Raw genomic sequence first — 25,300 nt, 5'->3', positions numbered from 1 at the left:
GCCCGGGTGCCAGGATGGTCAGGGCTCAGGGCCAGAGCCCCCTGCTCCATCCACCTTTGGCAGGTCTGGGCTCTGCTGGTGGCCAGGGCACAGCGTAAAGGGGCACCTCTAACATCCCTGCCAGACTTCCTGACACGGCAGTGTGTCCTCGGGTGGTGCCTGGGGAGGCCACACGCCCACCCTCACAGGGTGGCCCTGGGTGGGTCGGCCAGAGGATGAGCCCAGGCCCTGATGGGGTGATGGTCCAGGGGCCTACGTAACTAAGCTACCATCCAGGACACCCGGGAGGCCGGTCCCAGGAAGTGGGAGGAGCAGGACTGGGCCCCCAAGGCTGGCCGTGTGCCCTCAGGTAAGCTGCTTGGCCTCTCTGAGCCCTACTTCCCCCCTGGGCGAGGATGCTCAGCCTTTGCCTAGAGCAGCAGGCAGTGCATGCCAGAAGGTGCTATGAGGCCACTGCCCCATCCCGGGGTGCTTTGAAGGGCTCCATCCTAGTCCCTGGACCAGTGTGGTTCTGGCCTCCGGCTCACTTTCACCTGGAGAGCGCGAGGCCCCGCCTTCTGGGGGTGAGGCTAGAGGCCGTGGGGATGCGCTAGCCACACCCCCATCCTGCAGCGCTGGGGTTTTTAGCTGACTGAGCAAGCTGCCCTGGAGGGTTGGGGAGGGCATCAGGGGTCAGGCCACGTGGCTGTGCAGCCAGCAGCAGAGGGGGCAGCGGGAGTGACAGCCTGACCCAGATCAAGGCTCAGAAAGGAGGGAGGCCGGAGGGAGGCGGCAGGAGCAAGGGAGGAGGCCACAAGGCGCCCGAGGTCCAGGCAGGCGGCAGGCGCTTACTTTTTCGCTTATTGCCCGGTCCTCTCTCTCGCTTCCTCTTGGTTGAAGGAAAGTGCTTCTGAATTAGCGACAGAAAGACGCCTCTGAAAGTGAGAAGCAGAGTTTATTTTCACTGGGAGACCTGGAGGGGTTGGGTCCCGTGTGTGGGTTTGCTCTGGTGGGGACATCCAGCGCCAGGGGGCCCCACGGGTGGGTCTGGGTGCAGGGGCTCAGAGAAGGCGCGTGGGAGGGGAAAGGAGCTGCAAGGACAGGGGGGCGGGGGTCCCACGTGGTGGGCAATGGACGGAGCGTGGGTGGGAAGCTGGGTGGGGCTCCCGCCATCAAAGGGCCCACAGCTCTGCCCACACGCGCTGACTGGCCGAGGTGGAGGCTCCCAGGATGGGGTCCCAGGGGAAGGGAGGTGATGCTGGGCTGAGGGGGAGAGGCCAGGATGAGGTGAGCCAGGCAAGGGGCCTCGTGCTGGGAACCTCACCCAGGGTGGGAAGGGAGGCCAGGGGCCTTGGGGACCAGCAAGGCCAGTCCCTAAAATCAGTGTCGTCCTTGAAACGGCACGGTTCCCACGTGGGGGGGTGGGTGCAGGCACCGGGAAGCCTCATTCTAAAGCCCTGGGACCCTCGGCCAGCGCCCTCCGAGTCCTGGGGTCCCCACGGTTACCCTTTCTGGCTTTACGATGCGAGGTGGGCCTAAGGTCACTTAGGACCGGGGCCGCTCCCTAGGCTGGGAATACAGGCAGGGCCAGGCCACAGGTCGGCCCCAGGGTGGGTCGCAGAGGGAGGGATCCCCGGCGTAGCCCCCACCCTCCCCACCGGGCCGCAGGCATCACTCACTCGGCAGCGGACACGAAGCCATCAAGCTGGCCCTCCTTCTCGCCCAGCACCTCCCGGGTACGCGCCTCACCCGTGGACTGCAGCCCGATAACCACGCACTGCGGGGGTGGGTGGTGGTGAGCAGAGGCCTGCCCACCAGCCCCGGAGTGCGGGCCCCAGAGGGGCCCCCAGGGAAGCACCAGGCCCCACACTGGCCCTGTCCCAGCAGCCAAAACCCAGGGCGGGCCTCAGCCTCTCCCTCCTCCCACCCCCGTGTCCCTCGGGCTGCCAGGCCCCGACAAGCCCAGATCCACCTGGAAAGTCCACCTGGCAGCCCACAGCCAGCCTCAGCTCCCGGACCCCCACCCCCATCCTCTGCCCTGTTCTTTCTTGGGACTCGCCAGCCCAGCCTGCACACGGGTAGCCTGGGGCAAGGCGGGACCAGAACCTTCCAGGTCTCAGCATCGCCCTCACCAGCCCCATCCTTGGGGGTTCGGCCCAGCCACACGCAGGCTCCTTTGCGATCGTGAGGCTGACACGGCGTGCCGGGTTCTGCCCACTCGCCCCTGACACAGGGATGCAGGGGGCCCGGCACAGCCCAGCTCACCTTGTCCCTGGCCAGCTCCTCCCGGGCCAGCTCCACCAGCCGGCGCACCTTGGCGGCAACACATAGGTACTTGAAGAAGCGCTGGTGGGCCGACCAGAACTGGCCCCACAGGGACTTGCGTGACTCCAGGCCGATCCAGTCGGCTGCCTGCTGGAACACGCCCAGGGCCTCGGCCCACTGAAATGACACGCCTGGCTGAGCTCACTACCACCGTCTCTGCCTGGACCCTGGCTGCCCCCGCCCCGTGGAAATGTGGGCCAGGGAAGGGGGGCTGTAAGTAGAGCAACAAGGAGGCCCTGGCGATAGCTGGACGCTCGGAAATGTTAAGAAACAACAAGTGTGATGCTGGTGAGACCGTGGTGGAATGGTGCTCGTGCAACCCAGGGGCGGGTGGACACCGCCTCCCGAGGCGGCGGGGATACCCTCCCTGCCAGCTCCCTGCCAGCGGCCTCTGACTCTCCACACTTCAGACCAGGGTCTCGCTGGGGTGGTCCTGCCCCCAGGGGACACCGGGCCACGTCTGGGGCATCTGCAGCTGTCACACTGGGGGGATCCAGGCATCAAGCAGGTGGGTCCAGGGAGGTGCTCCCACCCCGCAGCGCCCAGGACGGCCCCACGGAGAGAGACAGAAAACGGCCACCAGCTCTGGGTTCTCTCCTGGGGGCAACGTGCTCAGGAAATCATGGGGAGGGGAGGCGGGGATGCGGGCGTACAGTCCGTACAGAATCCCCAACTTGAACAGGATCAAGATGCTGGGCTCCTGCCAAAGACCGAGGCGGGCGGGCCAGGTGCTCCCTCCTGTCCAGTCTGACTAATCCCTGTGGTGTCTTAAGGGCAGACGCTGAAGGTGACGGGGGCCTAACTCCAAGGGGACATGCAGGCTGTCCACTCAGTCAGAGGCTCACCAGCAGGGCCGCCCGGTTGTAGATGTGCTCGAAGGACGGGGCCAGCGGGATCTCTTCGATGCGGAAGGTGACGCCAGAGAAGCTGAGCTGGCGTGCAATGTACATGCCGCTGACCTTCATGTCCATGGCCACGATCTCCATGGCGCCCACACCCCTGCAGGTGAACACAGGCTGCCTGGGCCACGGCCTGGGACCACATGCTAGGTCCCACCCAGGGGCAGAGCAACCTGGGGAGGGGCTGTCACCCAGCACTGAGCCCTGGAGAGCGAGGAAGGGCCAGGTGCATGGAGCAGAGAGCACTTGCAAAGGCCCTGTGGTCACCAAGGGCCTGGTGGGCCTTGGAAACACACAGAAGGTAGTCTGCCTGGACCAAGGAGGGGCCTGCACGGGAGCAGGAAAAGTGGGGAGGAGGCCCTTTCGCCCTGAGACCGATGGCAAGTACTAGGCAGAGGAAGGATAGGATTTGCATTTTAAGATCTCTCTGGCTGCCAGAGGAGCATGGGCAGGGGTGAGCGTGACACCTGGCCCCCGCTCCCATCATGTGGGGGATGGGCACGGGGTAAAGCGCACACCTCTTCTCGATGGCATGCAGAAATTCCTCGAAGGTCCGGAACGGTGTGCCCTCGCCCCAGATACCCAGGCGGCTCATGTAGATCATGTTCCGGGGCTCAGAGGCACCTGGGGGAAGGGGGAGCCACCGTCAGCTCCTCCGACCTGGGAAGGTTGGGGGCCTCAGGTGTGGCCCCAGAAATGGCACGAGGGCCAGGAATGGGGACCTGAGGCTCTCGGGAAAGTGCCCACGGCCAGCTGGCAGAAGGGAGGCCCCTGACAGGGGTTGGTGTCTGAGAACAGGGCCTGTCAGGAGCTGGGCTGCAGACCAGACGCCCCCCCCCCCCAACTCTCTCCCACACACAGCTGCGCCAGGGCAGGCATCGCTCGCTCGTCGATGACCAGGCCCCTCACCTGTGGCGCTGGCGTAGACCACCCTGGCCAGGGGCAGCTTGTTCTGCAGGTCCAGCACGGCCTTGCCCATCTTGGTGGAGCTGGCGTTCTTGGCTTTGTGGCACTCGTCAAACACAATCTGGGGTGGGCGTGGGTTAAGGACTGTGCTGGAAGGCGGGCCGCCCCACAGACCCACCACGACACCCTAGGTGGTCCCTTCCTGGTTGGGGGGAACTCTGGAAGGTGCCTGGGGGGATCTGGCCACGGGGTGTGGTCCTTGGGGTGTGTGAGGCCACCAAAGCCAGAGGGAAACAGCCTCTAGGCCCCGAACAACGTGGACAGGAATTGAAAGACACAGAAAGTTCTTAATGTTTTCAGGGGAAAAAGCGCAAGTTACAGACAAGTATGTCTGTCACGAACCTACCTGAAAGGCAAGGTGTGAGTGCCACACGCACGCGCACGTGTCCACACGTATGTACAGGGGCTCGACGGAGGATCAGCGGAAACGCGAGTGAGGTTAGCCCGATGCCATGTGGCCGCCCCCGAGGTGTGAGGTTAACATTGCTGTTTTTTTATGCTGCTGTTGCTGAGCTGAGCTGTCACCTGACACTGGGCGCCCAGAAGCATCAGTAACCCTGCTGCTTCTTCTGGCTCATGGGAGCTCTAAACAGACTATGCCTCGTGAACAGAGGGCCCACAGGCCTTGTCTCATCGGAGGGAGCGAGGGGAGCTTCGGGAAAGTGCACTCACCCCACTTCTGAGAACAAGGGTGAATCCCAGGGAGATAGAGCCCGAGGGTCCTCTAAGGGCCCCTGCAGAACTCCGCAGGGGAAGCTGTGGCCCTTCTGTGTGTGTGTGTGTGTGTGTGTGCGCGCGTGTGTGTGTGGAGGGGGGGAGCAGCTGGGGAGAAGGCCGAGGGGGGTTGGCCTGAAGGCTGTTACTGGTAAGAGGAATGTGTGAAACAAGAAAACGTTAACACCAGATACACATCAGACTCTAGCTTATAGTCCCCTAAACAACTTCTTCCTACAGCTTGATGGACATTCCTTTTTTTTTTTGGCCACACCAGGCAGCTTGCGGAATCTCAGTTCCCCGACCAGGTATCGAACCCGTGCCCCCGCATCAGAAGCAGGGAGTCCTAACCACTGGACCACCAGGGCAGTCCCTGGCGGACTTTCTTATGCTTTGTTTCCTACAGTTTGGTGGGAGCAAAAAGAAAGTGATCTCAGGCTGAAAAGCAAAGGAGGGAGACGCCTGGGGCTTCGGCCCAGTCAGGAAGCGCCTGGGACCCACAGCAGCTGGCAGGGCTAGAGCAGCGGGGCCTCTGGCCTAGCTGTGCTCTGGCTCTCCTGGACTGCCTCCCGCCCCGCCCCGCCCCGACGGAGCCTGGGTGGGACCAGCTTGGGGGCCGGACAAGGACGGGCGAGGAAGTGCTCTGCGCCTCCAGACCTCCGGCCCCGCCGCCCGCGGTGTCGCAGCAAACACCACCCCGACCCTGTGGTTACGGGTCTGGCCAGCTGGAGCCAGGAGGCTGAGCCAGATGGCCAAGGGCGGGTAACAGCTGTCCCTGAGGGCGAGCCTGCGCCACCAGGCCCTCCCTTCCGGGAATTCCTCCCGCGCTTCCGCACCCTCCGGCACCGGCCAGGACCAAGGCGCTTCCGCACCCGCCGGCACCGGCCAGGACCAAGGCCTCCCGGCCCCCTGCAACTCGGCTCCGCCCCTCCCGGCCCCCTGCGCTCGGCCCCGCCCCCGCATCACGGCCAGGATACCACGCCATCGAAGGCCTCCCCACACCACTCCAGGATCTGCCGGATGCGCGTGCGGTGCTGCCCGCCTGCCTGGCTCTCCCCGATCAGGGCGGAGTAGGTGGCAAAGAGGACGCCCTCTGAGGTAGTGTTGTCGCCGTACTTGATCTGGGGAGAGGGCCAGGCATCGGTGCGCGCCGGGGCATAGCCACGCCCGCGCTCCGGGACCCCCACCCCTACCAGGCGAGGGGCTGCGGGCCACCCACCTTGCTCAGCGCGTGCACCGCGATGCCAGGGGCGGCGATGTCCCGAAGGTCGCGCTCCGCATCGTACTTGAGATCATTGGAGACGCTGAACCTGCGGGTGCGGGCCAGTAGGCTTCAGGAACACCCTGCCCATCTGCCGGCCCACCCCATGCCCAGGGAGGGACAGCTCACCACAAGGCCTTCTTTCTGCCCCGCAGGTAGTTCTCCAGGATGATGCCGGCCACCGTGCGGCCCTTGCCCACGCCCGCGCCATCGCCGATAAGGAAGCCCGCGCGCTGCCCACCGGGGAGCAGGACCTCGTGTTGCTGCGGGAGAGGGGGAGGAGACGGGGGTCAGCGTGCGGCAGGGTCAGGGTGGGCACTGAGACCCCCCCACGCCGGACGCAGACCTGCCTGGAGACCCTGGGATCACCTGGCAGGCGTAGGTGATGGCCTCTAGCTGCAAGGCGGAAAGGGCTCCGCTGTCGGAGGAGGCCAGGGCGAGGGTGTAGGTGATGTCCGGCGGCGGAACGCTGGACAGAGTGCTGGTCTCCACCACGCGGTCTGGGTGCTGCTTCCCAAGCTTGGCTAGGGGGGCATGGGGTGGGAGGGGGAGGTAGGTCAGGGGCGTGGCCTGGACAGGGTTGGGGGCGTGGCCCATCGATGCAGAGCAGGAAGGCGGCTGACCTCTCCACTGCCCCCTCCGCCTATGTGCCGAGTGAGGAGCACAACCCCGATTACAGAACCACCCCTCCGGAGCCCGCCCACAGCTCCCACACCTGCCTTGGCAGTTTAAGGGGCCCTGGGACCTTCAGGGACCCCGGGGATGGGTGCTCCTGGCCGGAGGACGCAGACCCCGTGAGGCTGTGCAGCCCGGTGGTCGCTGCTGGGGGTCTTTTCCCACAGCACACTCACACTTGGATGGCACGTAGTCGGCGTAGGTCTCCGCGTGGCCCAGCTCCTCTGCCTCATCCTCCTCAGCTTCGTCGTCCTCCTCGGGATGACTCTGAGACTGAGGGCAAGGTGCTGTCATGCTGGGGACAGTACTGTCCCCTGCACCACGCCAGCCTCCCTGCCCGGATCAGGAGCCTGGTCCACCAGCCAGCCCAGTGACTTGGGGCAATAGGGAGAGGTCCCCCCTCCTAGCATGGTGCCTCCCTGGGACCTCAGTTTCCCCATCTGTATAATGGTCAGACCATGCTTCTAAGCCGGCCCAGGGCCCGCATACAGCAGATGCCTGAGTGAGTGGCCCTCCCTGGTCCCCAGGAGGGATGGGCAGGGGTAGGGAGGGGGCCTGGCTCACCTGGTAGCTGACGAGAAGTGGGGTGCTGGAGAGAGAGGACACAGGGTCCTCAAGGCCTGTAAATGGCCCGCTGGGCAGGAACAGCTGGAGGGGAGAGGCAGGGAGAGTAGGCATGAGACTGCAGGCCACAGGTGGGGAGGAAGTGCCTCTATGGGCCCCCCGGCCTCCAGGGGGGGCTCGCCTTGTGGTCCTCAAGCCCCTCAGCTGGCCACCAGCCTCCTTCCTGTTGCCCGCCCAACCTAGATTTGATAGATACATAAGTACTTGGGATACATAAAGTACTAGATAAATAGGTACTAGGAATGCGATGTACAACACGATAAATAGAATTTACACTGCTGTATGTTATATATGAAAGTTCTTAAAGTAAACCCTAGGGGTTCTCGGCACAAAGAAAAAATACGGTTTTTACTTCTTTAATTTTTTTTTTTTTTTTTTTTTTTTTTTTTTGGGGCACACTGTGTGGCTTGTGGGATCTTAGTTCCCTGACCAGGGACTGAATTCATGCCCTCAGCAGTGAAAGTGCCAAGTCCTAACCACTGGACCGCCAGGGAATTCCCTCTATTTCTTTAATTCTGTATCTATATGAGACTATGGATGTTCACTGACTTGTCATCATTTCATGATGTATGCAAGTCAAATCACCATTCTGTATGTACACTTTAAACTTACTGCTGTCTGTCAATCACATCTCAATAAAACTGAAAGGAAAAAAAACACAAAGTTTTTTTGAAATGAAAATAAAATGGAAATGAGGCACAGGGAGGTCTGAAACCTACTCTCAATTCCCTCTCCCTTTTTTTTTTTGAATTAACGAAAACAAACAAACAGCTGCAGACGCAGGTTCCTGGAAGGCTGACTCAGGTTCCCGCAGGCAGGGCTGGCCGCAGCAGCAGTGGGCGTGGCGTTTCAGCTGCCCGCCTGGGCCTCAGGTTCCCGGGAGGCTGGGAACCGGTAGGAGGGCCCTGGCGAGGCGAGGACGGGCCTGGGTCGCCTGCTGCACCTACTCTGGGCACTTCGTATCCCCCTGCCAGCCCCAGACTGGGCCCAGACGCTTCCCGAGGGCCCGGGGGTTTCATGGGCACTGAACCCGTCAGGGCATCTAGGCATATGCCCACCAGTGTCCACTAGTGTATGCCGGGCTCCCCGGAGCCCCTCTTCCCCCTGGGGAGCCCCTGCATCTTCTGGCCTACATGGGAGACATGAGCACCCTCGAGCCACACCCTCCTCCGTGTCTGTTCGGCCGAGGATGGGGCACACTGACCTTGTCATGGGTGGAGGGGCCAGTGCTCACGTCCCAGATGGTGGGCACCTGGCTGAGGCTGTCGGCGGGCAGGAAGTCAGGTGTGTCTGCGATGTCTGAGAGGGAGTCCACGGACGAGGAGAAGATGGAGGCATTGGAGAGGTCATCGAGGTACGAGGAGTCCTGCAAGACAGGCCGGGTGAGGGCAGCTGTGAGGCCCAGCCACACGGTGGATGCTGCTCTGCCACAGAAAGGGGTGAAGCACTGACACTCGCTACCACGTGGATGGACCCTGAGAACACGACGCCCAGTGAGAGAAGCCAGACACAGAAGGACACACGGTGTGTGATTCCACTGATGGGAAACGTCCAGAACAGGCAGATCCAAAGGGACAGAGAGGGGGTTCCTGGTTGTCAGGGACTGGGGAGGGTGTGGGGTGACTGCTGATGGGGACGGGGCTTCTCTTTGGGGCCATGAGAATGTTCTGGAACTAAACAGAGGTGATGGTTGCCCGACTGTGTGAATGCACTGGAAACTGAATTATGCAATTCAAATGGGTCAGTTTTACAATATGTGAACTGTATCAATAAAGCTGTTTGAAAAGAAAAAAGGAAAAAGGCAAGTGGAGGTGAGAGAAACCAGACCCCACAGGCGCTGCGCTGGACTCTACTCAGAGGACACCGGGAGAAGGTGACGGACACCCCGTGCCTGCCCTGGCCCATCCCCATGGAGGAGGTGACACCGGTGTAGGGATGCCAGGACGCACGGACCGCCACAGCTTCAGGAGACATCTGCTGCTGTGGAGGCTGCAATTTCTAAACCTAAATTTAAAGGGAATCGGGGGACTTCCCTGGTGGTCCAGTGGTAAACAATCCGCCTTCCAATGCAGGGGACGGGGATTCGATCCCTGGGTGGGGAACTGAGCCCGCACGCCACAACTACTGAGCTTGTGCGCCTTAACTAGAGAGCCCGCATGCCGCAAACTACAGAGCCCACGCGCCCTGGAGCCCGCACACCACAACTAGAGAGAGAAAACCAGCACATCACAACTAGAGAGAAGCCTGCGTGCCGCAACGAAGACCCAACGCAGCCAAAATAAATAAATAAAAATAAATAAACAAAGGGAATCAGGTGCAGCGCAGGGGGGTCCCATACCGGCCCCCCTCCCTCCCAGCCCTGGTCACAGGCATGGAGCTCCTGAGTGTGCCTGGCCTGTGCTGGACGTGGGGACATGCAGAGACAGCCCCTTGGGGCTTCTGGACCAGGGTCCCCTGCGGTGCCCCGCTGGGTCACGGTGCTCACACCGCCTGCCACCTGGGGAGGGCAGTGCAGCACAGCTCCCCGTGCCCAGAGCTGGGGAAGGTGCAGGCCCCCCACCTCCCTCAGCCCCTCCAGGCTCAGATGCGGGGCAGCCCTCAGCCGAGCCCCGCAGGGAGGGAACCCCCCACCCCCGCCTGCCTGCCATGGGTGGAGCCAGGTGGGCTGTGGCCTCAGCGTGCCCATCAACGGGAGCATTTCCCAAGCAGGGCAGGGGCCAAGGAGGAGGGAGAACGGCCCTCTGGGAGCCCCCAGCCCCGCGTACTGTTCACACATCTCGGCCCATCAGGGCTGTTGGAAGGCCGCGGCCGGGCGGGCTGGGACAGAGGGTGTGGTGTCCCACTAACCAGTGAGAGAAGGCCAGAAGGGTGGGCAGGGCTGACCAGTGGGGGTCTCGGGGCCCCAGGGGCTCAGATCAGTGGACTCTGGGGAGGAAGGGTGGGCCTGGGCCTAGGGTCCACCCGATGTGACCAGTTCGGGCCTGGAGGCCACAGCTGAGCTGGCTTCTGGGGGTGGAGGGCAGGTCTCCGCAGTCCCAGGTCACCGAGAGCAGGCCCCTGATCTCAGCCAGTTCCCAGTCCTACCCCACGGCCCCTCAAGGGCCGTGTTTCTGGGGCTCCCCTCCGACTGATCTGCATGGGAATCAGCCCCCCACGCCCTGGGGTGCAGGGACCTCCAGGCAACACTGTCCAGCTTCCCCAGGACCCCGTGCTCAGATGCTGGTGCGTGCACAGCCCCCAACAGGCAGGCTTGAGAGCACTGTGCGAAAAGGACAGCGGGCCTGGCAGGAAGGGGTGGGGCCTGCTCAGCTGGTATAAGGCTGGGGGCCCCCTGTGGACGCCTCCCACTGCCCAGGGTGCCCTGGCTCCGGCGGTTTGCAAGGAGGGCTGGTCCCACGGAAGGGGGGCAGACCCCAACCTCCCCCCACCGCCTGCAGCTGCAGGACCTGGCGACTGGGCAAGTCCAGGCGAGGAGATGGGGGCGTGGCAGACAGTGCCTAGCAGGACCAGCTCAACAGCCTGGGAAGAAGCAGGAGGGGGATGCCAACCCCAGAGCAGGGAACAGGTGCTCCATGATGCTCCTTGGGGCACGCTGCACCCCCATGCGAGAGCCCGGCGACTCAACAGGCCAGAGCATCCATCTCGGGGGACGCTGAGGCGGCGGCAGTGGGTCTGGCTCTGCTGCCCCTGAGGCCTGCTCCCTACCCCACCCCCGGTCAGCTGGGATCAGAGGTGGCACATCCCGAGTCTGATGGACAATGCCAGGGAAGGGTGGGCTGCAGAAGCTGGCCGCCCGGACCCCATGAAGTGACATGGGGTAGTGACCCCCAGAGACTCCGAAGGCTGGCTGGGGTGGGGTCCGCGTACAGTCGGGGAAAGCTGTCTTTGCTAAAGTCCCTCTGGGACCAGCGTGGCCCTCCCAGCGAGCGCCGCCGAGCCTGGTCAGGGTGACGATGACCCTGGAGCCCTGAGAGGTGGGCCTGCTTCCCAAAGGTGAAACAGTCACTGGGCAGTGGGCAGGGAGCTTGGCGGGACCTCAGGGGCCAGCCCCGAAGATGGCAGAGGCAGGGGCTGAAAGGGGTGCTCGGGGGCCACCCTGTGTGAGGGCTGAGCACGGAGACCCTTCCCAGGAGGACAGCGTGCAGGTGAAGAAGCCCCCCGTGGAGGAGCCAGGAGGTCAGGTCAAGTTCAGCAGCAGAGACCCCTGGGGTGATGGTTGGGAAGGGCACCTCCCCTCTGAGTTCTCCCCCGGGGAACCCATGGCCCCAGTGCAACCATGAGAAAACACCAGACAAACCCAAACTGGGGACGTCCTTCAGGAGTCCCAGGCCGGGCTCCCCACGACTGCCCAGGGCCCCAGCCCACCCCAGGAGAGCGGGCGACACCGGCACAGCCTGGGGGTCCTGGTGCCACAGTGTTACTGGGGCAGAGGCGACGTGGGGAAGCGTGGACTCTGGGGCCCTGAGGACGACGTATGAACACGGGCCCATCAGCTGGGACGTGGGCGGCGCCAAGGGGCTGGTCGTGGGCACACAGGGTCCCTCTGAACTGATTCACAGTCTCTCTGTAAATCTAAAACTGCTCTAAAAAATATAATTTATTAAGAAAGTGGGTGCTCTCTCCCCAGTCTGTGGACAGCGTCTCCACCAGATGCCCTGATGGGCAGCTGGCATCGTCTGGGGGCCCCTGGATCCTTGGGGGCAAAGGGAGGTGGGCCTCACTTGGGTCCCCAGGGGGTGGGGGTGGGGCTCCCGAGGTCCCTCCCCCTCCCCACCGTGGGTGGCTGGATGGAAGTGAGAGTGGACCCCCCTGGTGGGCTGCCTGCCAGTGTTGGGACCTGACTCCCAGCAGCCACAGGAGACCTCCAAGATGACCCAAACCCAGAATCACCTTCCCTGGGTCCCCAGGGGCCCAGTCAGGGCAGGGCCGCAGCTCCCAGGCCCTCACCAGAGCCCCCAACCCGGCAGCCTGTGTCCACCCGTCCCCGGGCTCACCTCCCGACCTGCGTCCCCACCTGGAACTCCTCCGGGATCCCAGGCCCCCCTGCCCCCGCTCTTCCCACTGCAGGCCCCAATGCAGGGGAGCTGGCTGGTTACCCCGACAGTTCTGGGGGGCCAGGAGGGCACAGGGTTGCCCACTGTGCTTACTGCCTCTCAGCATGTCGGGGACCCTGGACCAGCGAGGAGCTGCCCATGCAGTGACCCCCCCCCACCTCATCTCTGCCACCGCCCAGCAGGCTGGGACAGGATGGCCCCCAGACTGGACCCGGCTCTGGGTCTGCTCAGCACCCCCTCCCAGCCAGGAAAGTGACCCCAGAAACATTCTTCGGACACAGGTCCTCTCACTGGTCCTGGGCAGGGGCCCTGAGGAGGGACAGCGGGACAGAGAGACGGAGGGATGGGGACCGAGCCTGCCTGTCCAATCAGAGCCCGTCTCAAACCATGCCCCACAGAGCCACTGCCACCATCCCAGGACACGGAGTGCCCACAAGACTCCAGGTGGGACGGCTTCAGCCCCCTGCAGCCCCCTGCCCTCCCTGGCTGTCCCCACATTCCACGTGGCTCTGCTCGGAAAACTCCAGCGGGGTCATCCTCGCTGCCAAAAACAGACAGACGGAGCAGGCTGGGGGAGCCCTCCCCCCCGCCCCCAGCCCGGCTGTTCCGGGCGGTTCCCACGGGCCCTCCCAGCCCGGCCCCCCTCGCAAGGCAGGAGCCCAGGGTTACCTTGCCGAGGGCTGCAAACTGCAGCCAGAAGCGCAGCTGGGACATGGTGGCCGCCGGGTCCCGAGGAAGCGGTGGGAGCAGCTGCCTCATGACCACGGGCGGCTCAGCCCGCCGGCCCTCAGCCCTCAGCCCGCCCGGCTGCATTTGCATGTTGGTTTAGTCACCGCCTGCGCCTACTTCCCCTAAGGCCGGCTGACTTTCAGGAAATGATGCCTGCCTGGTAAGTCAGGACGATTACTGGCAAAGCGCGGAGAATTACTGAACGGGGCGGAATCTACCACAGACGGCTGTCAACAACGCCCGCGGGCTGCCACTGGCTCGCCCCCTGCCTGCCCCGGGCGCTCTCCTGGCCCCGGCCTCAGTTTCCCCCAGACCACTGTCCCCCCAGAGCATGTGCCCAGCTGGGCCTGGCAGGGACCACGGCTGTCCCTGGGATGCCCACAGCAGTGACTCGAGGTTCAGAGGCCCCTGCATCGCAGGGAGGAAACCTAGGCTGGCTGCCCCTTCCGTGCCCCCCACGCCCTCCTGGGCCTGCCCTCAGCTCCTCAGCCTGGACCTTCACTGACCCAGAGCCCGCCGCCAGTGCCTCACAGGGCCCGCCCCAGGGCCTTTGCCTGTGCTGTGGCCACACCTGGAGGGCCGTCCCCATGGGGCCCCAGGCCCCGCCCTGCTCTTCCTCCTCCAGCCTTGGCAAGCGGCCTGGCTGTGCCCAAAACGCTGCTCTTCCCCGTTGCGTCAGCCCCTGCAACCCGCAGCCCAGAACAGAGGGCAGGACGCAGACAGGGCCAGTGGCGGGGGGCACAAAGCCCTGAGGCCTGGTGCCCGTCCTGCTTGTTTCTTTCCATCACCCCCATTCCAGGACGGTTCTGTGCGGATCCACGGCCGAGAGGAGCAAGCGGGCCCATGGGCCTCCCTGCGGTTGCCCAGCACCCCAGAGCTCTGACTGGGGAGGGTCCCTGGGGTCAGGGAGACCTCGGCCCAATGCTGCAGCCCTCACCTGTCTCCAGCCCACAGCCGGCAGAGGAAGTAGGGGGAACATGGCCAGCGGCCACTGCCGCAGGTGAGGAATGTATACAAATGGCAACAAGGGGAGGAAAGACACTCAAACTGTCAGGCAACGGGGAAACGCAACCCGAAACCAGCGGGACACACTTCACACCCGCCCGGACGGCTGGACCCACAAAGCCAGCAGGGACCAGTGCGGGGAGGAGCTGGAGGAATCGGAGCCCCTACACGGCCGGTGGGGGCGTGAAACGGGGCAGCGTCCTCGGAAAACAGCCACAGTCACCCCACGACCCTGATTCCACAGCCAGGTGCCCACCAGAGGCAACGGAGACGCACGTCCACAGCAGCCAAAGGTGGACACAACCTAAGTGTCCACCAGCGGATGACGGACAAACACCACATGGTCCCTCCACACACGGGAGCATCACTCGGCCACGTAAAGGGGTGAAGCCTCGACACTCACTACCACGTGGATGGACCCTGAGAACACGATGCTCAGTGAGAGAAGCCAGACACAGAAGGACCCACGTTGTGTGATTCCACTGGTGGGAAATGTCCAGAACAGGCAGATCCATAGAGACAGGGAGTGGGTTCCTGGTTGTCAGGGGCTGGGAAGGAGGTGAGGGAGTGACCGCTGATGGGGATGGGACTTCCTTTTGGGGTGATGGAACGTTCTAGAATTACATAAAGGTGGTGGTTGTAAAACCCTGTGAATACACATTAGAAGGATGAATTTTAAGGTGTGTGATTTTGTCTCAATTTTAAAAAGAATTACTAGGAAACGGGCTTGAAAAGAAAACCCACAAAGGACAAGCACAAACTTTTTGTGATTGGGTTTCAGCAGCAGGAAACTGGTCAGGTTGCCAGCAGTTTCTAAACTCGGACTCTCTGCCCCCTGTATCTCATCACCAGATGGCTGGTCGGCCCTGTCCGGCCAGCGCGTCCGATCCGTGGGGCTGCCCGGCCAACAGGACGCTCGCTGGTCCCTAGGCTGCCCCCGGGCTGGCCACAGAGGGGTGGGCGCGGCCCATGTCGGGACCTCCTTTGGAAATAGGGTCACTGCAGATGTAGTCGGCTAAGATGTGGTCGCACTGGAGCAGGGCGGGCCCTAAGCCGACGGCCGGTGCCCTTACAAGAGGGAGGTCTGGACACAGACAGAGAGGAGAAGACCACGTGGAGACAGAGGAAGAGGTGGGGTGACACAGCCACAAGCCCAGGACGCCTGGGGCCCCAGGAGCTGTGAGAAGCATGATGGACCCTCCCCTGGAACCTGCGGAGGGAGTGCGGACCCCAGGGCGGGGGACCTTGGCCGTGGCCCCGCGTGACCCAGGGGCTTCCCATGGGAAGCGGCCCCCCACCGCGCCCTGCCAGCGCCAGAAATCGCCAGGAGCCTGCTGGCGGGGTAGGCCAAGCCTCTGACCCTGTGGAAATCTGTTCGCGGAGCAGAGGATGTCGCCGACCCCTCTCCGTGTGGGGAGCTGCCCAGAGTTTGCAAAGCACTTTTCTGAGCTGTGACCTCATCCTGCTTCCCAGAAGCCTGGGCTGGCAGACAGAAAGTGTCCTTATCGGGCGGACGCGGGGCCCACCTGAGATGCCTGGAGGGACCCTCAGGGCGCACGCCTGCCCTGCCAACTGCGACTGCGTGAGGGGGTCTCAGCGCACCAAAAAGAGCCCTCCCCCTCCCCGGGGCCCGGCTGAGACGTGAGGGTCCAGGGGGCCTTGGGAGGAGGGGTCAGGGCAGCACCTGATCCCGGGGGCTGCAGCGGGGCTCGGCACTGGGGAGCAGTGAAGGAGGGCGGGGCAGCCACTCCTGCAGCCAGGACCCCAGAGAAACCAGGGTGGGGAGAACCCAGGGGAAGGCCTGGAGGGGCAGGGGCAGCAAGAGCTGGAGGCACAACGCCTCGGGGGGCATTTGGAAGGCTGGGCACCCCCCCAACCCCGACTCCAACAAGGCCCCAAACAGCCCTCCTAGCGAGAGTCAGCCACACCTGGAACACACGCTCACACTGAAGTCTACACGCATGTCCACACCAGCATGATTTACGGCAGTCGAGAGGTGGAAACGACCCAAATGTCCATCGATGGACAAACACATACACACACGTGTCCCCCAACACACAGGGACGTCCCTCAGCCACGTAAAGGGGTGAAGCACGGACACTCGCTGCAACGTGGACGGACCCTGAGAACACGATGCTCAGTGAGAGAAGCCAGACACAAGCACACACGGTGTGCGATTCCACTGACGGGAAACGTCCAGAACAGGCAGATCCACAGACACAGAGAGGGGGCTTGTGGTGTCGGGATGGAGGAGGGGGAAGGGTGACTGCTAAGGGGGATGGGGTTTCTTTTGGGGGATGGAAGGTTCTGGACTTTGGACAAAGGTGATGTCTGCACAACACTGTGAATGCACAAAAGCTGCTGAACCGTATGAAATGCAAGTCACATTCCAATTAAGAAATAAAAGCCACACGTCCACACCCCCCAACACGCACCATACCCTGCAGTGGGAGACCCCAGGTGGGGCCCCTCAAGGTGTAAGGGGTATAAGGGCCTGAGCAACTCTGTGTCAACCTGAGGGCGGGAAGGACAGTGCACAGTGGGGGGACCCAGAGGAAGCTGCCTCACCAGGGGTCAAGGTCAACCCATCAGCAACGAAACCCATCGACAAGGCCTTGAAGACAACGTGCCGTGTTTGTGGGCCTCCTGCCAGGGACGCAGACCCCCTCCCAGTGTGGGGCACCCTACAGACACCTGGCCGGTTCTTTCGGCGCCTCAGCACACCCATGGGTGTACATGGGTGTGGTCACCAGTGTTGCACCAGGGCTAATTTCTGCCCTGTGACGCTGGTCTCGGCTACGTAAGATGCCATGTGTAATGTGTAGGCAAGAGCGTCAGAGCTGAAATTTTCAGGTAATCCCTGGGGGCACTTCCCCTTCCACACTTGGAACCCAGGGCCCTGGCTCTGGGGGCTCAATGGGTGCCAGGTCTGATGGCCAGGACTGTCCAGTGAAGCAGAGCTGCCCCAGAGCAGGGACCGGACTGGCTTCCCGCTTTCCCCAGGGCAGAGTCCCTCTGGCTAGAGATCCTTCCCAGGTACCTGGGAAATGGGGACCCCACACAGAGGCTGGCTCGACCCTCACCAAAGGTCCTGGCCTGGGCTGGCTCATGTGCAGCCCCCAGGGAACTGCTCCCGGCCCAAAACGGAAGTCGGGGAGAAGCTTTCTCCTGCTAGGCAGCAAGAGTCACACAACCCATCTCCTTTCTCTTTTTGCTTTGGCTGCTAGGAAACTCAGGGCTCAAGTTTAGTAACCAGGAGGTGTGTTAAGGCCTGTGGGCTTCTATTCACTTCCTGCCCCCAGCCCAGGTCTGGATTCCCCATTCCAACTCCTTCTAATGTACAAACAGGAGTGAACGCTTCAATGGTGTGCCATGGGCCTCATGAAGGCTTCACATGGTGAAGCGGCTTAAAACAACACACGTTTATTACTTTATGGTTCTGGAGGTCAGAAGTCTGAGATGGGTTGTCAGAGTCGGTTCCTACCAGAGGCTCCAGGGCAGCAGCGGTTCCCGCCTTTTCCAGCTTCTAGAGGCGCCGCATCCCTGGCTCGCGGCCCCTCCTGCATCCTCACAGCCAGCAGCGCAGCATCTCCCGTCTCTCTCTGCCTCTGACCCTCCCGCCTCCCTCTCATAAAGACCTTGTGGACTTCTGTGGTGGCGCAGTGGTTAAGAATCCGCCTGCCAATGCAGGGCACACGGGTTCAAGCCCTGGTCCGGGAAGATCCCACATGCTGCGGAGCAACTAAGCCTGTGCACCACAGCTACTGAGCCTGCACTCTAGAGCCCATGAGCCACAACTACTGAGCCCACATGCCACAACTACTGAAGCCCGCGCACCTAGAGCCCGTGCTCTGCAAAAAGAGAAGCCACCGCAATGAGAAGCCTGCGCACCGCAACGAAGAGTAGCTCCCACTTGCCGCAGCTAGAGAAAGCCTACGCGCAGCAACAAAGACCCAACGCAGCCAAACGTACATTAATTAATTGAAAAAAGTATATATATATTAAAAAAAAAAAGACCCTGTGATGACACTGGGCCCCCCAGGGAATCCAGGGTCACCCCCATCTCAGGGGCCTTAATTTAATCCCACCTGCAAAGTCACCTCTGCCCCGTGAGGCAACAGACCCACAGGTCCCAGGACCAGGACAGGGACGTCTTTGGGGCTGTCCCTGTGCCGGCCCCCGTGCGACGTCACTCAGTCTGAACCAGGAGCAGAGGTGGCTGTGGTGGACCCACCGGGCCAGGGCTGAGCTGGGAAGGGCCTTGAATGCCAGGCTCGCTCTGGACTCCATCCTGGCTTGGCGCACAGGCCCAGAGTCCCGGGGGAGGTGGAGGAGGCTGACCACTAGGCCTCAGACCCTCAGCCTGGCTGCACTGTGGTCTCACATCTGTCTGACCCCATGGTTGGCAGTGAGGTGAGATTGCGTTTGAAGAAGGTTTCGCTGCTCTAAAGGGAGATCTGGGTCCAAGTCGCCCCCAGCAAGGGCAGCTGGAGAGAGGGTGGGCTGCGGCCGCTCTCAGCGAGCATCTGTCAGGTGGATGAGCAACCTCCAACACGGGGCGCGCTTCCCCACCTGCAGCAAGGAGCGGACGCGGCGCCCCGGGGGCTGCTGGGCTCGGAAGCCGCATGGATCCCTCGCAGAGCTGGGGCAGCAGCGGGAGCGGGCGAGTGGGGGGCGGAGCGAGGCCAGGCGGGTGGCCGCAGGGGCCGGGACACCCCCAAAGGCTTCATCCACCCAGCAGGGACGCCCCAGCAGGGGACCAAGTCTGGACGCAGAGCGGTGCCCAGGACACGGTGCACAGGAGGCCCGTCAGCCGCCAGCCCGCAGATGAGCCAGAGACATGGGGCCGTAGTGGGTGGGGAGAAGGTCCTGGGCCGTCGGGGCGCCCTGGATGCTGAACCCACTGGCCCTTCCTCTCCTGGAGGCCAAGGGTCTCCTCACGGGCTGGCGGCGGGCAGAGGAAACCACGTATGCCTCTGTAAAGGCAGGGAGGCTGCGTCCACGGGCCTCCTGTTCCTGCCCCACGGCCCTCGCCCTCACCCTGGGGTACTTGGGGCTCCCAAGGGGCAGGCTCTGCTCCCGTCGCCACGAGGCCCAGCCGTGTTTCCTGGGTGGCCACAGAGGGTCACTGACAGGGCAGCTCAGGGCAGACGTCCAGGGTACGGTGTGGCAGGGCTGTGCCCCCCAGGCTCCGGGTTCCCCCACCTCCCCAGCGCCTGAGCTCCACCTCCCCGGCCACGTGCCTGCCCCCGACCCCGGCCCCCGCAGCTGTATCTCCACAGGGACCCCAGAGGGTTTAGGGCCACCCTAACTGGGAGGACCTCAGCTCCGTCTACCTAATCACACCCGCAAACACCTGACTGCCAAGTAGGGTCTTGTCCTGAGGTCTCGGGAGGACCTGGATTTGGGGGGATGCTGTCACCGCAGCACACACCCTCCGGTCCGGTTCTCTGCCCGGCCCTGCTGCTGCCCCAGTGAGTGTGGGCCGGTCTGAACGGCCCTGGCCTTGGTCCAAGTGAGTCCAGCAGGTCTGCACCAGCCCGTGTGTGCCGTGGCCTCCCTCGGCCTGTCACCTGGTGGGGCCCATGAGCCCCTACTTTACAGAAGGAAACTGAGGCTCAGGGGAGCTGAGCACCTGACACCCCACTCCCTGGCGGGCCCACGTGGATGCTTCCCTAACTGAGCGCCGAAGCAGCCCAGACCCAGAGGCCAGCACGGAAGCTGCCAACGGTTTCAGCTTCCCAAGGGAAACTCGGCGCCACCTGGCCCCTGTTGGGGTCACCCCACGACACTGCTGGGCTCCTTCCCGCAAACCCCCTCTGAGGCTCTCAGGTTTGACAGCTGCCGTGCGGGACAGAGGTGTGGGACCCACTTGTGAACCCCGTGGACAAGGCTACAAGGCAGGGTCCGCCTGACTCCCTGGGGGCTGAGCTGCCTGGCGTCCCCCAAAAGATCGAGGTCAGACGTCCTCCCTTCCTCCAACTCGAGGGGCTCACGTTCGTCAAGCGGTTACCGTTTCGGGGACATAAATGCTCACTATGCTGTTTCGACCTGATGGGGCATCACTCCGGCCTGGGGAGGCGCCGAGAACGTGGACCCCGCCAAGGCGCTAGGGCACCCAGATGGAGCAAGTGGGCGAGGAAATCGGACGCTCGAGATGTGGCCCCATAACCCGCAGATGAGCAGAAGCGCAGCTGGGCCCCCAGCCTCGGTTTCGTGACCTCCGACCCGGCACCCCCGTCTGCTGCGGGGAAGTCACACCAGCCCGTCCCCCAAACAAGCCCAGTCCCCCAGCACTGACACCCCACGCGGGGCACAGCCCAGCCGAGGTCTCCTACCTGAGGAAAGTCGCTGCTCTTTGGCGGGAAGCTGGGGGTAGCGGCTGCAGGCCCATAGCTGGTGTCCACGCAGGGCTGGCCCACAATGAAGGAGGAGTTCATGAACTGGCTGGAGGCGGAGAAGGAAGCTGAGCCAGCAGGCGTGATGGGGGTGCTGCCTGCCCACCCCAGGTGCAGGACAGGCCAGCAGGAACAACTCCGGTGCCTCAGAAACTCCGCTCAGGAGGGGCCCACGCACCCATGTCTCGGGACATGGCGCCCCAGAAGAACCTCGAGGCTCTGGCTACATGTGCTTCCGTGCCCTTTGCATGGGCCATTCCTTGGCCTGGTACCAGGCATGCTCTCTTGGCAAACTCCTACTTACCCTTCAAAACCCAGCTTGCTGATGCCCTCCATGGGGAAGCTGTCCTCCCAGCTCCTTTCACCCCTGAAGTTTCTCACCACCACCTGGTGTGCCCCCCACAGTATAGCCCTTCCTGGCCCCCTCGTCCCCACTACCTCTGCCCTCTTCCCTGGAGAGTTCTCGCTAGACAGACCACAGCAGGTCAGTCTCAGCTCTCCCCATGTGGCCAGGGCCGGGCCCACAGCCCCCGTGGCTGAGAGCTCTAGTTTTCTTTAGCCCATGACTGCGGGATGAGGAGGCATAGTGAAGCCCCTGCGAGGAGGGACCCCCCAGCAGGACACAGTGGGGCTGGGCACTTACTGGCTCTCGCTGGAGAAGGCTGGGTATGGCGTGGGCGAGAAGCTGCTCCACCAGGGATAATGCAGCATGGCATTCTGAGACAGAGTGGCAGGCGTCAGGGGAGAGGACAGGAGGGCAGGGTCCCTGGCCCTCCTCCCCCCCATCCCCCCCACCACTGCACTGCCCTGGGGCAGGCACCAGAGAGCACTGAGCCCGCCTGCCCAGGAGCTTCCCCGTGTGCACAGAAGAACCCACCCAGAGGGCTGTGGTGAAGAGGAAGGCTTTGGTCAGTACACAAGCAGGTCTGGGGACCAGCCGGGGAGGGGATGGCGGGCATGGCTGTGACTCTGGACTGGCAGGGCCCCCAGAATCCCTGCAGGGCCTGGGGAGCCCAGGCTGGACGCCTGCATTCTAGAAAGTGGAGGAGGGGACCCTGTGTAAAGCAAGACAGTAAGAGTCCCTCGTGAGCCAGCACCCATAAGCGAGACGCGCAGCCTGCCAGCGGGTGGGTGGGGGAGAGGGGCAGGGGACTTCTCAGAGGGGCGGGGGCTGAAGTCAGGGTGAAGGACTCCCACCAGCACTGTGGATGGCCCTGTCCCAGCCAGACTCTCGCAGCCCAACCACTCCAGGCAGGTCTGAAGCCCAGCCTTCTCAGAGCTCCCAGAGGCCAAGCCCGTGTGGCCCAAGAGTGAGGCACAGGCAGGGGTTCTGGAGAACCTGCTTTAGGAAACAGCAGGGGGAGGGAGGATGGCTGGAAGGTGAGCCTGAGGTCAGCAGGGGCAGCATGTGCCAGGACTGGCTTGAGGGGTAGGGCTGTGGACACTCACACCCTCTGTAGAATCGGGGTGCTGCGTCCCTGCCCTAAACGGGCCGCTGGCCACGTGAAGCTCCATCAGGGAGGCCCGCTGGCTGCAGCTGCCGTGCCCGCTTGTGCCAGCCCTGGCCACACAAGGCCCACCCCTCGGGACTCACTGACCTAGTACCGGCCCAGAACCAGCCTGCGGGGCCGGGACCGCCCCTCTCTACCAAGGGGATTGCCAGCCCCACTTTCCATCACTGTGCCCCCAGCCCTGGGCTGCCCACAGGGCCCCGCCTGCTTCCCCACAGTCCAGCTCAGAGAAGAGGCATGAAGGAGATGTGGTGAGATGGTATCAACTGGTAGAGGCCCCTTGGCCTCCAAACTAGAGGCCAGTCCAGGATGTAGTTTGGGCCCAGAAGGGGGCAGCCAGGGAGAAGGGGTCCAAGGGGCCCCTTGCTCACCAGCCTTCTCCACCTGCACCCAGACTGGGCCTGGGGCGGTCCCTGTGGAGCTCCCAGACCAGGGGACCCCCAGGTCCTTGAGGAGTTTGAGGCCTCAAGCTGGGGAGGCCTCAGGCTGGGGAGGGTCCCTCATGACTTTGTCTACCCAGCACCCCAACCTCCTCCCCCAGCACGTTGCTCTGGCAAGGCTGCCAACCAAGGACATCCAGCCCCATCTCACAGGGGTGGTACAGCATGGCCAGCCAATCAGAGCCTTCCTCGGGATTTTACACTTGCAGCCAGAGGGGTGACTCCACCTTCAGAGGGCAGGCCTGTGGGACCACATTGGTCCAAAGATGGGCCCTTACCCCAGCTAGCCAAACAGAGCCTGCCTGGAGACAGAGAGGCTGGCCCTCTTCTGGGAAGGAGCAGGCCCTGGGAGATTAGCCAGAAGCTTACTAGGCCATGTGCAAACTGATGAAGGAAGATGACATTCCTGCTAGGGCAGCAAGGGCGGCAGATAACATAGGGCTGCCAGATAAAAAACAGGAATTGGAATTTCTGATAAACAAAAGATAATTTTTAGTGTAAATACTGTATGGAACACCCACATACTAAAATTTTATTTGTGTTTATGTGAAACTTAAATTTCACCGGGCTCTATATTTTTATTTGCTAAATCTGGCCACCTTAGGGACACTGACAGTCCTGGGGGCATGTTCCTGCCAGGCAGTCCTGGGCCAGCTCCACTCCCTGCCTGCTCCACCCTGGGATCCTCCTTACAAGCTTGGTTCGGCCAGGACACATGAGAGAAGTAAGGAGCACAGTGCCAACACTGATGCCCCCAGCCTCCACGGGCTGCCCGGGCTTCTGGTCACTCTTGGGCCAGGCCCAGTGTGGTCTGAGGGGCAACCCCCACATTCGGTGGCCCAAGAGGAACAGGCTCTGTGCACAGCCTGAGCCCTGGAGGGCACTGGGGAGCCTGCCCTGCTGGCTCTGACTGCCCGGAGTGGGGCTCGGAGCCAAGGTCGGGCTCCACGCGGCACCTCCCTTGTAAAAGGGTCTCTGTCTTATTCCAAACATCCCTCCCCCAATTCTAGTATCTGAGCCCCTCTGGTCCACACGGGCTGTCCAGACAGAGCTCATGTCCTGGCCCTCAGTCAGCTTCCTGGGTCAACACCACGGGACGTGGCAGGAGCCCATTCCCTGTGGAACAGCTCCATCCTCTGCAAACCCGCCCAAGCTGGGGCTCGCTCTGACCCAGGAATTCTATTCCAGAAACACACCTCCAGGGACTCATCCAGGAGGGGGGAGGAAAACGCAGTGGCGCTATTTATAGCAGCAGAAAAAACTGGAGTCACCCCAAAGGCCCAACAACAGGAAAATAATTAGGCAAATGATGGGATGCTGAGGAGAAGGAACCCTGAGGCGTTATAAGAATGACAGGCGCGGGCTTCCCTGGTGGTGCAGTGGTTGAGAGTCCGCCTGCCGATGCAGGGGACGCGGGTTCGTGCCCCGGTCCGGGAAGATCCCACATGCCGCGGAGCGGCTGGGCCTGTGAGCCATGGCCGCTGAGCCTGCGCATCCAGAGCCTGTGCTCTGCAACGCAAGAGGCCACAGCAGTGAGAGGCCCCCGTACCGCAAAAAAAAAAAAAAACAAAGACAAGAATGACAGGCGCGTGCTCCGAGCCTGCAAAACAGGGCGACATAGCACCCAAGGAAGGAGCACGCTTTGTGCCGCGTGTGGGATGGCACCGGGGCATCCGAGAGCCTCAGGGTGGGCGCGGGCGGCCAGAGGCTTGGAGGGAGGTGGGGGCTGAGGAGGGCAGGGGCCCCGTGGGTACAGCTGGCCTGGCACACGTGTGCCCGGGGCCCTGGCCGGAGGCTCTGGCCATTAGCCGAGGCTTGGAAGCTGCGGGTGGGTCTGCAGCTGTGACCCGTTTTTGCTCCCTCCCTGCCGACTGGCAAGGCCCACTCAATGTGGCTTGGCACTGTGCTCCGCCCCGTTAGGGTGCCTTGTGGGCACAGCCAGGCACGGAGTGAGTCCTGGGTTCGCGCGCACCTCCCAGCCCCATCTGATGCTACACTCTGGGGTCTGGGATGCCTCATGACAGCTCTGGACCCTCAACCTGGAGCTCCACTTGGGTCCCGAGGCCCAGGGCCCGGCTTCTCCCAACCCCAAGCTGGATCCTTGCTCTCTCTCCCCACGCAGGTGTGCGCATCACTGCCGCAGCCCACGCGGCCCCCTGGTGCCTGTACCCCATCTGGTCTCCCCACCCGGCAGCTCGAGTCTCCACACAGAGAAACTCGGCTTCTTTTCTTTTCTGCAGGGAAAGAGCCCCTGTTTGGCTCTAGGCCTGACTCGCTGGAGGACTCTGGACACTTCTCTTCACGAGGCCTGTTGTACCTTTTGTGATATGAGGAGGCCTGGCCCCTAGGGTCGTTTTACCACTCGTGGTACTTTTATTGCAGTCATCAGAGCTCGGAAGCAAGCGAGATGTCCCTCAGTGGGTGGAAGCAACCATGGGACATGCGGACGATGCAAAGTTGTTTAGTGCTAAAAAGAAATGGGCTGTGAAGCCAGGAAAAGTCTCGGAGGAACCTTAAATACACATCGCTAAGCGGAAGAAGCAGATCTGAAAAGGCTACACACTGTGATTCCAACTCTGGGACATTCTGGAAAAGGCAGGTCTCTGGAGCCAGGGGAAGGATCAGCAATGCGGGAGCTGGGGGGAGGAGGGATGGACAGGTGGGGACCAGAGGGGTTTTAGGGCAGTGAAACTACGCTGTGTGACGCCGTAATGGTGGAT

The 25,300-nt window shown here is 62.8% G+C and overlaps 1 protein-coding gene across 12 annotated transcripts in view; it reads right to left on the bottom strand.

Moving 5' to 3' along the window:
- Nucleotides 1-25,300, bottom strand: part of SBNO2 (strawberry notch homolog 2) — a 46,426-nt gene that overhangs the window by 5,482 nt on the left and 15,644 nt on the right. For 6 of the 12 annotated variants that reach the window (XM_073803587.1, XM_033854951.2, XM_073803583.1 and 3 more), the window contains exons 3-17: nucleotides 21,273-21,346; nucleotides 20,570-20,678; nucleotides 8,648-8,809; nucleotides 7,384-7,467; nucleotides 6,996-7,092; nucleotides 6,514-6,668; nucleotides 6,274-6,407; nucleotides 6,103-6,193; nucleotides 5,861-6,004; nucleotides 4,113-4,230; nucleotides 3,722-3,827; nucleotides 3,150-3,303; nucleotides 2,245-2,421; nucleotides 1,659-1,756; nucleotides 832-914 (exon numbers count right to left, since the gene is read on the bottom strand). In XM_073803587.1, coding sequence (XP_073659688.1) covers nucleotides 832-914; nucleotides 1,659-1,756; nucleotides 2,245-2,421; nucleotides 3,150-3,303; nucleotides 3,722-3,827; nucleotides 4,113-4,230; nucleotides 5,861-6,004; nucleotides 6,103-6,193; nucleotides 6,274-6,407; nucleotides 6,514-6,668; nucleotides 6,996-7,092; nucleotides 7,384-7,467; nucleotides 8,648-8,809; nucleotides 20,570-20,678; nucleotides 21,273-21,346 — 1,786 coding nt within the window. Of the gene's footprint in view, nucleotides 1-831; nucleotides 915-1,658; nucleotides 1,757-2,244; nucleotides 2,422-3,149; nucleotides 3,304-3,721; nucleotides 3,828-4,112; nucleotides 4,231-5,860; nucleotides 6,005-6,102; nucleotides 6,194-6,273; nucleotides 6,408-6,513; nucleotides 6,669-6,995; nucleotides 7,093-7,383; nucleotides 7,468-8,647; nucleotides 8,810-13,166; nucleotides 19,370-20,569; nucleotides 20,679-21,272; nucleotides 21,347-25,300 lie in introns of those variants that run through there. The other 6 variants (XM_033854955.2, XM_073803585.1, XM_073803584.1 and 3 more) reach the window with 3 other exon arrangements.

This window comes from Tursiops truncatus, chromosome 3 (genome assembly GCF_011762595.2).
Source record: "Tursiops truncatus isolate mTurTru1 chromosome 3, mTurTru1.mat.Y, whole genome shotgun sequence".
In the NCBI taxonomy this organism is placed as follows: Eukaryota; Metazoa; Chordata; class Mammalia; order Artiodactyla; family Delphinidae; genus Tursiops; species Tursiops truncatus.
Note: the sequence above shows the minus strand (reverse complement) of the source record. Positions and strands in the feature narration are given on the sequence as shown.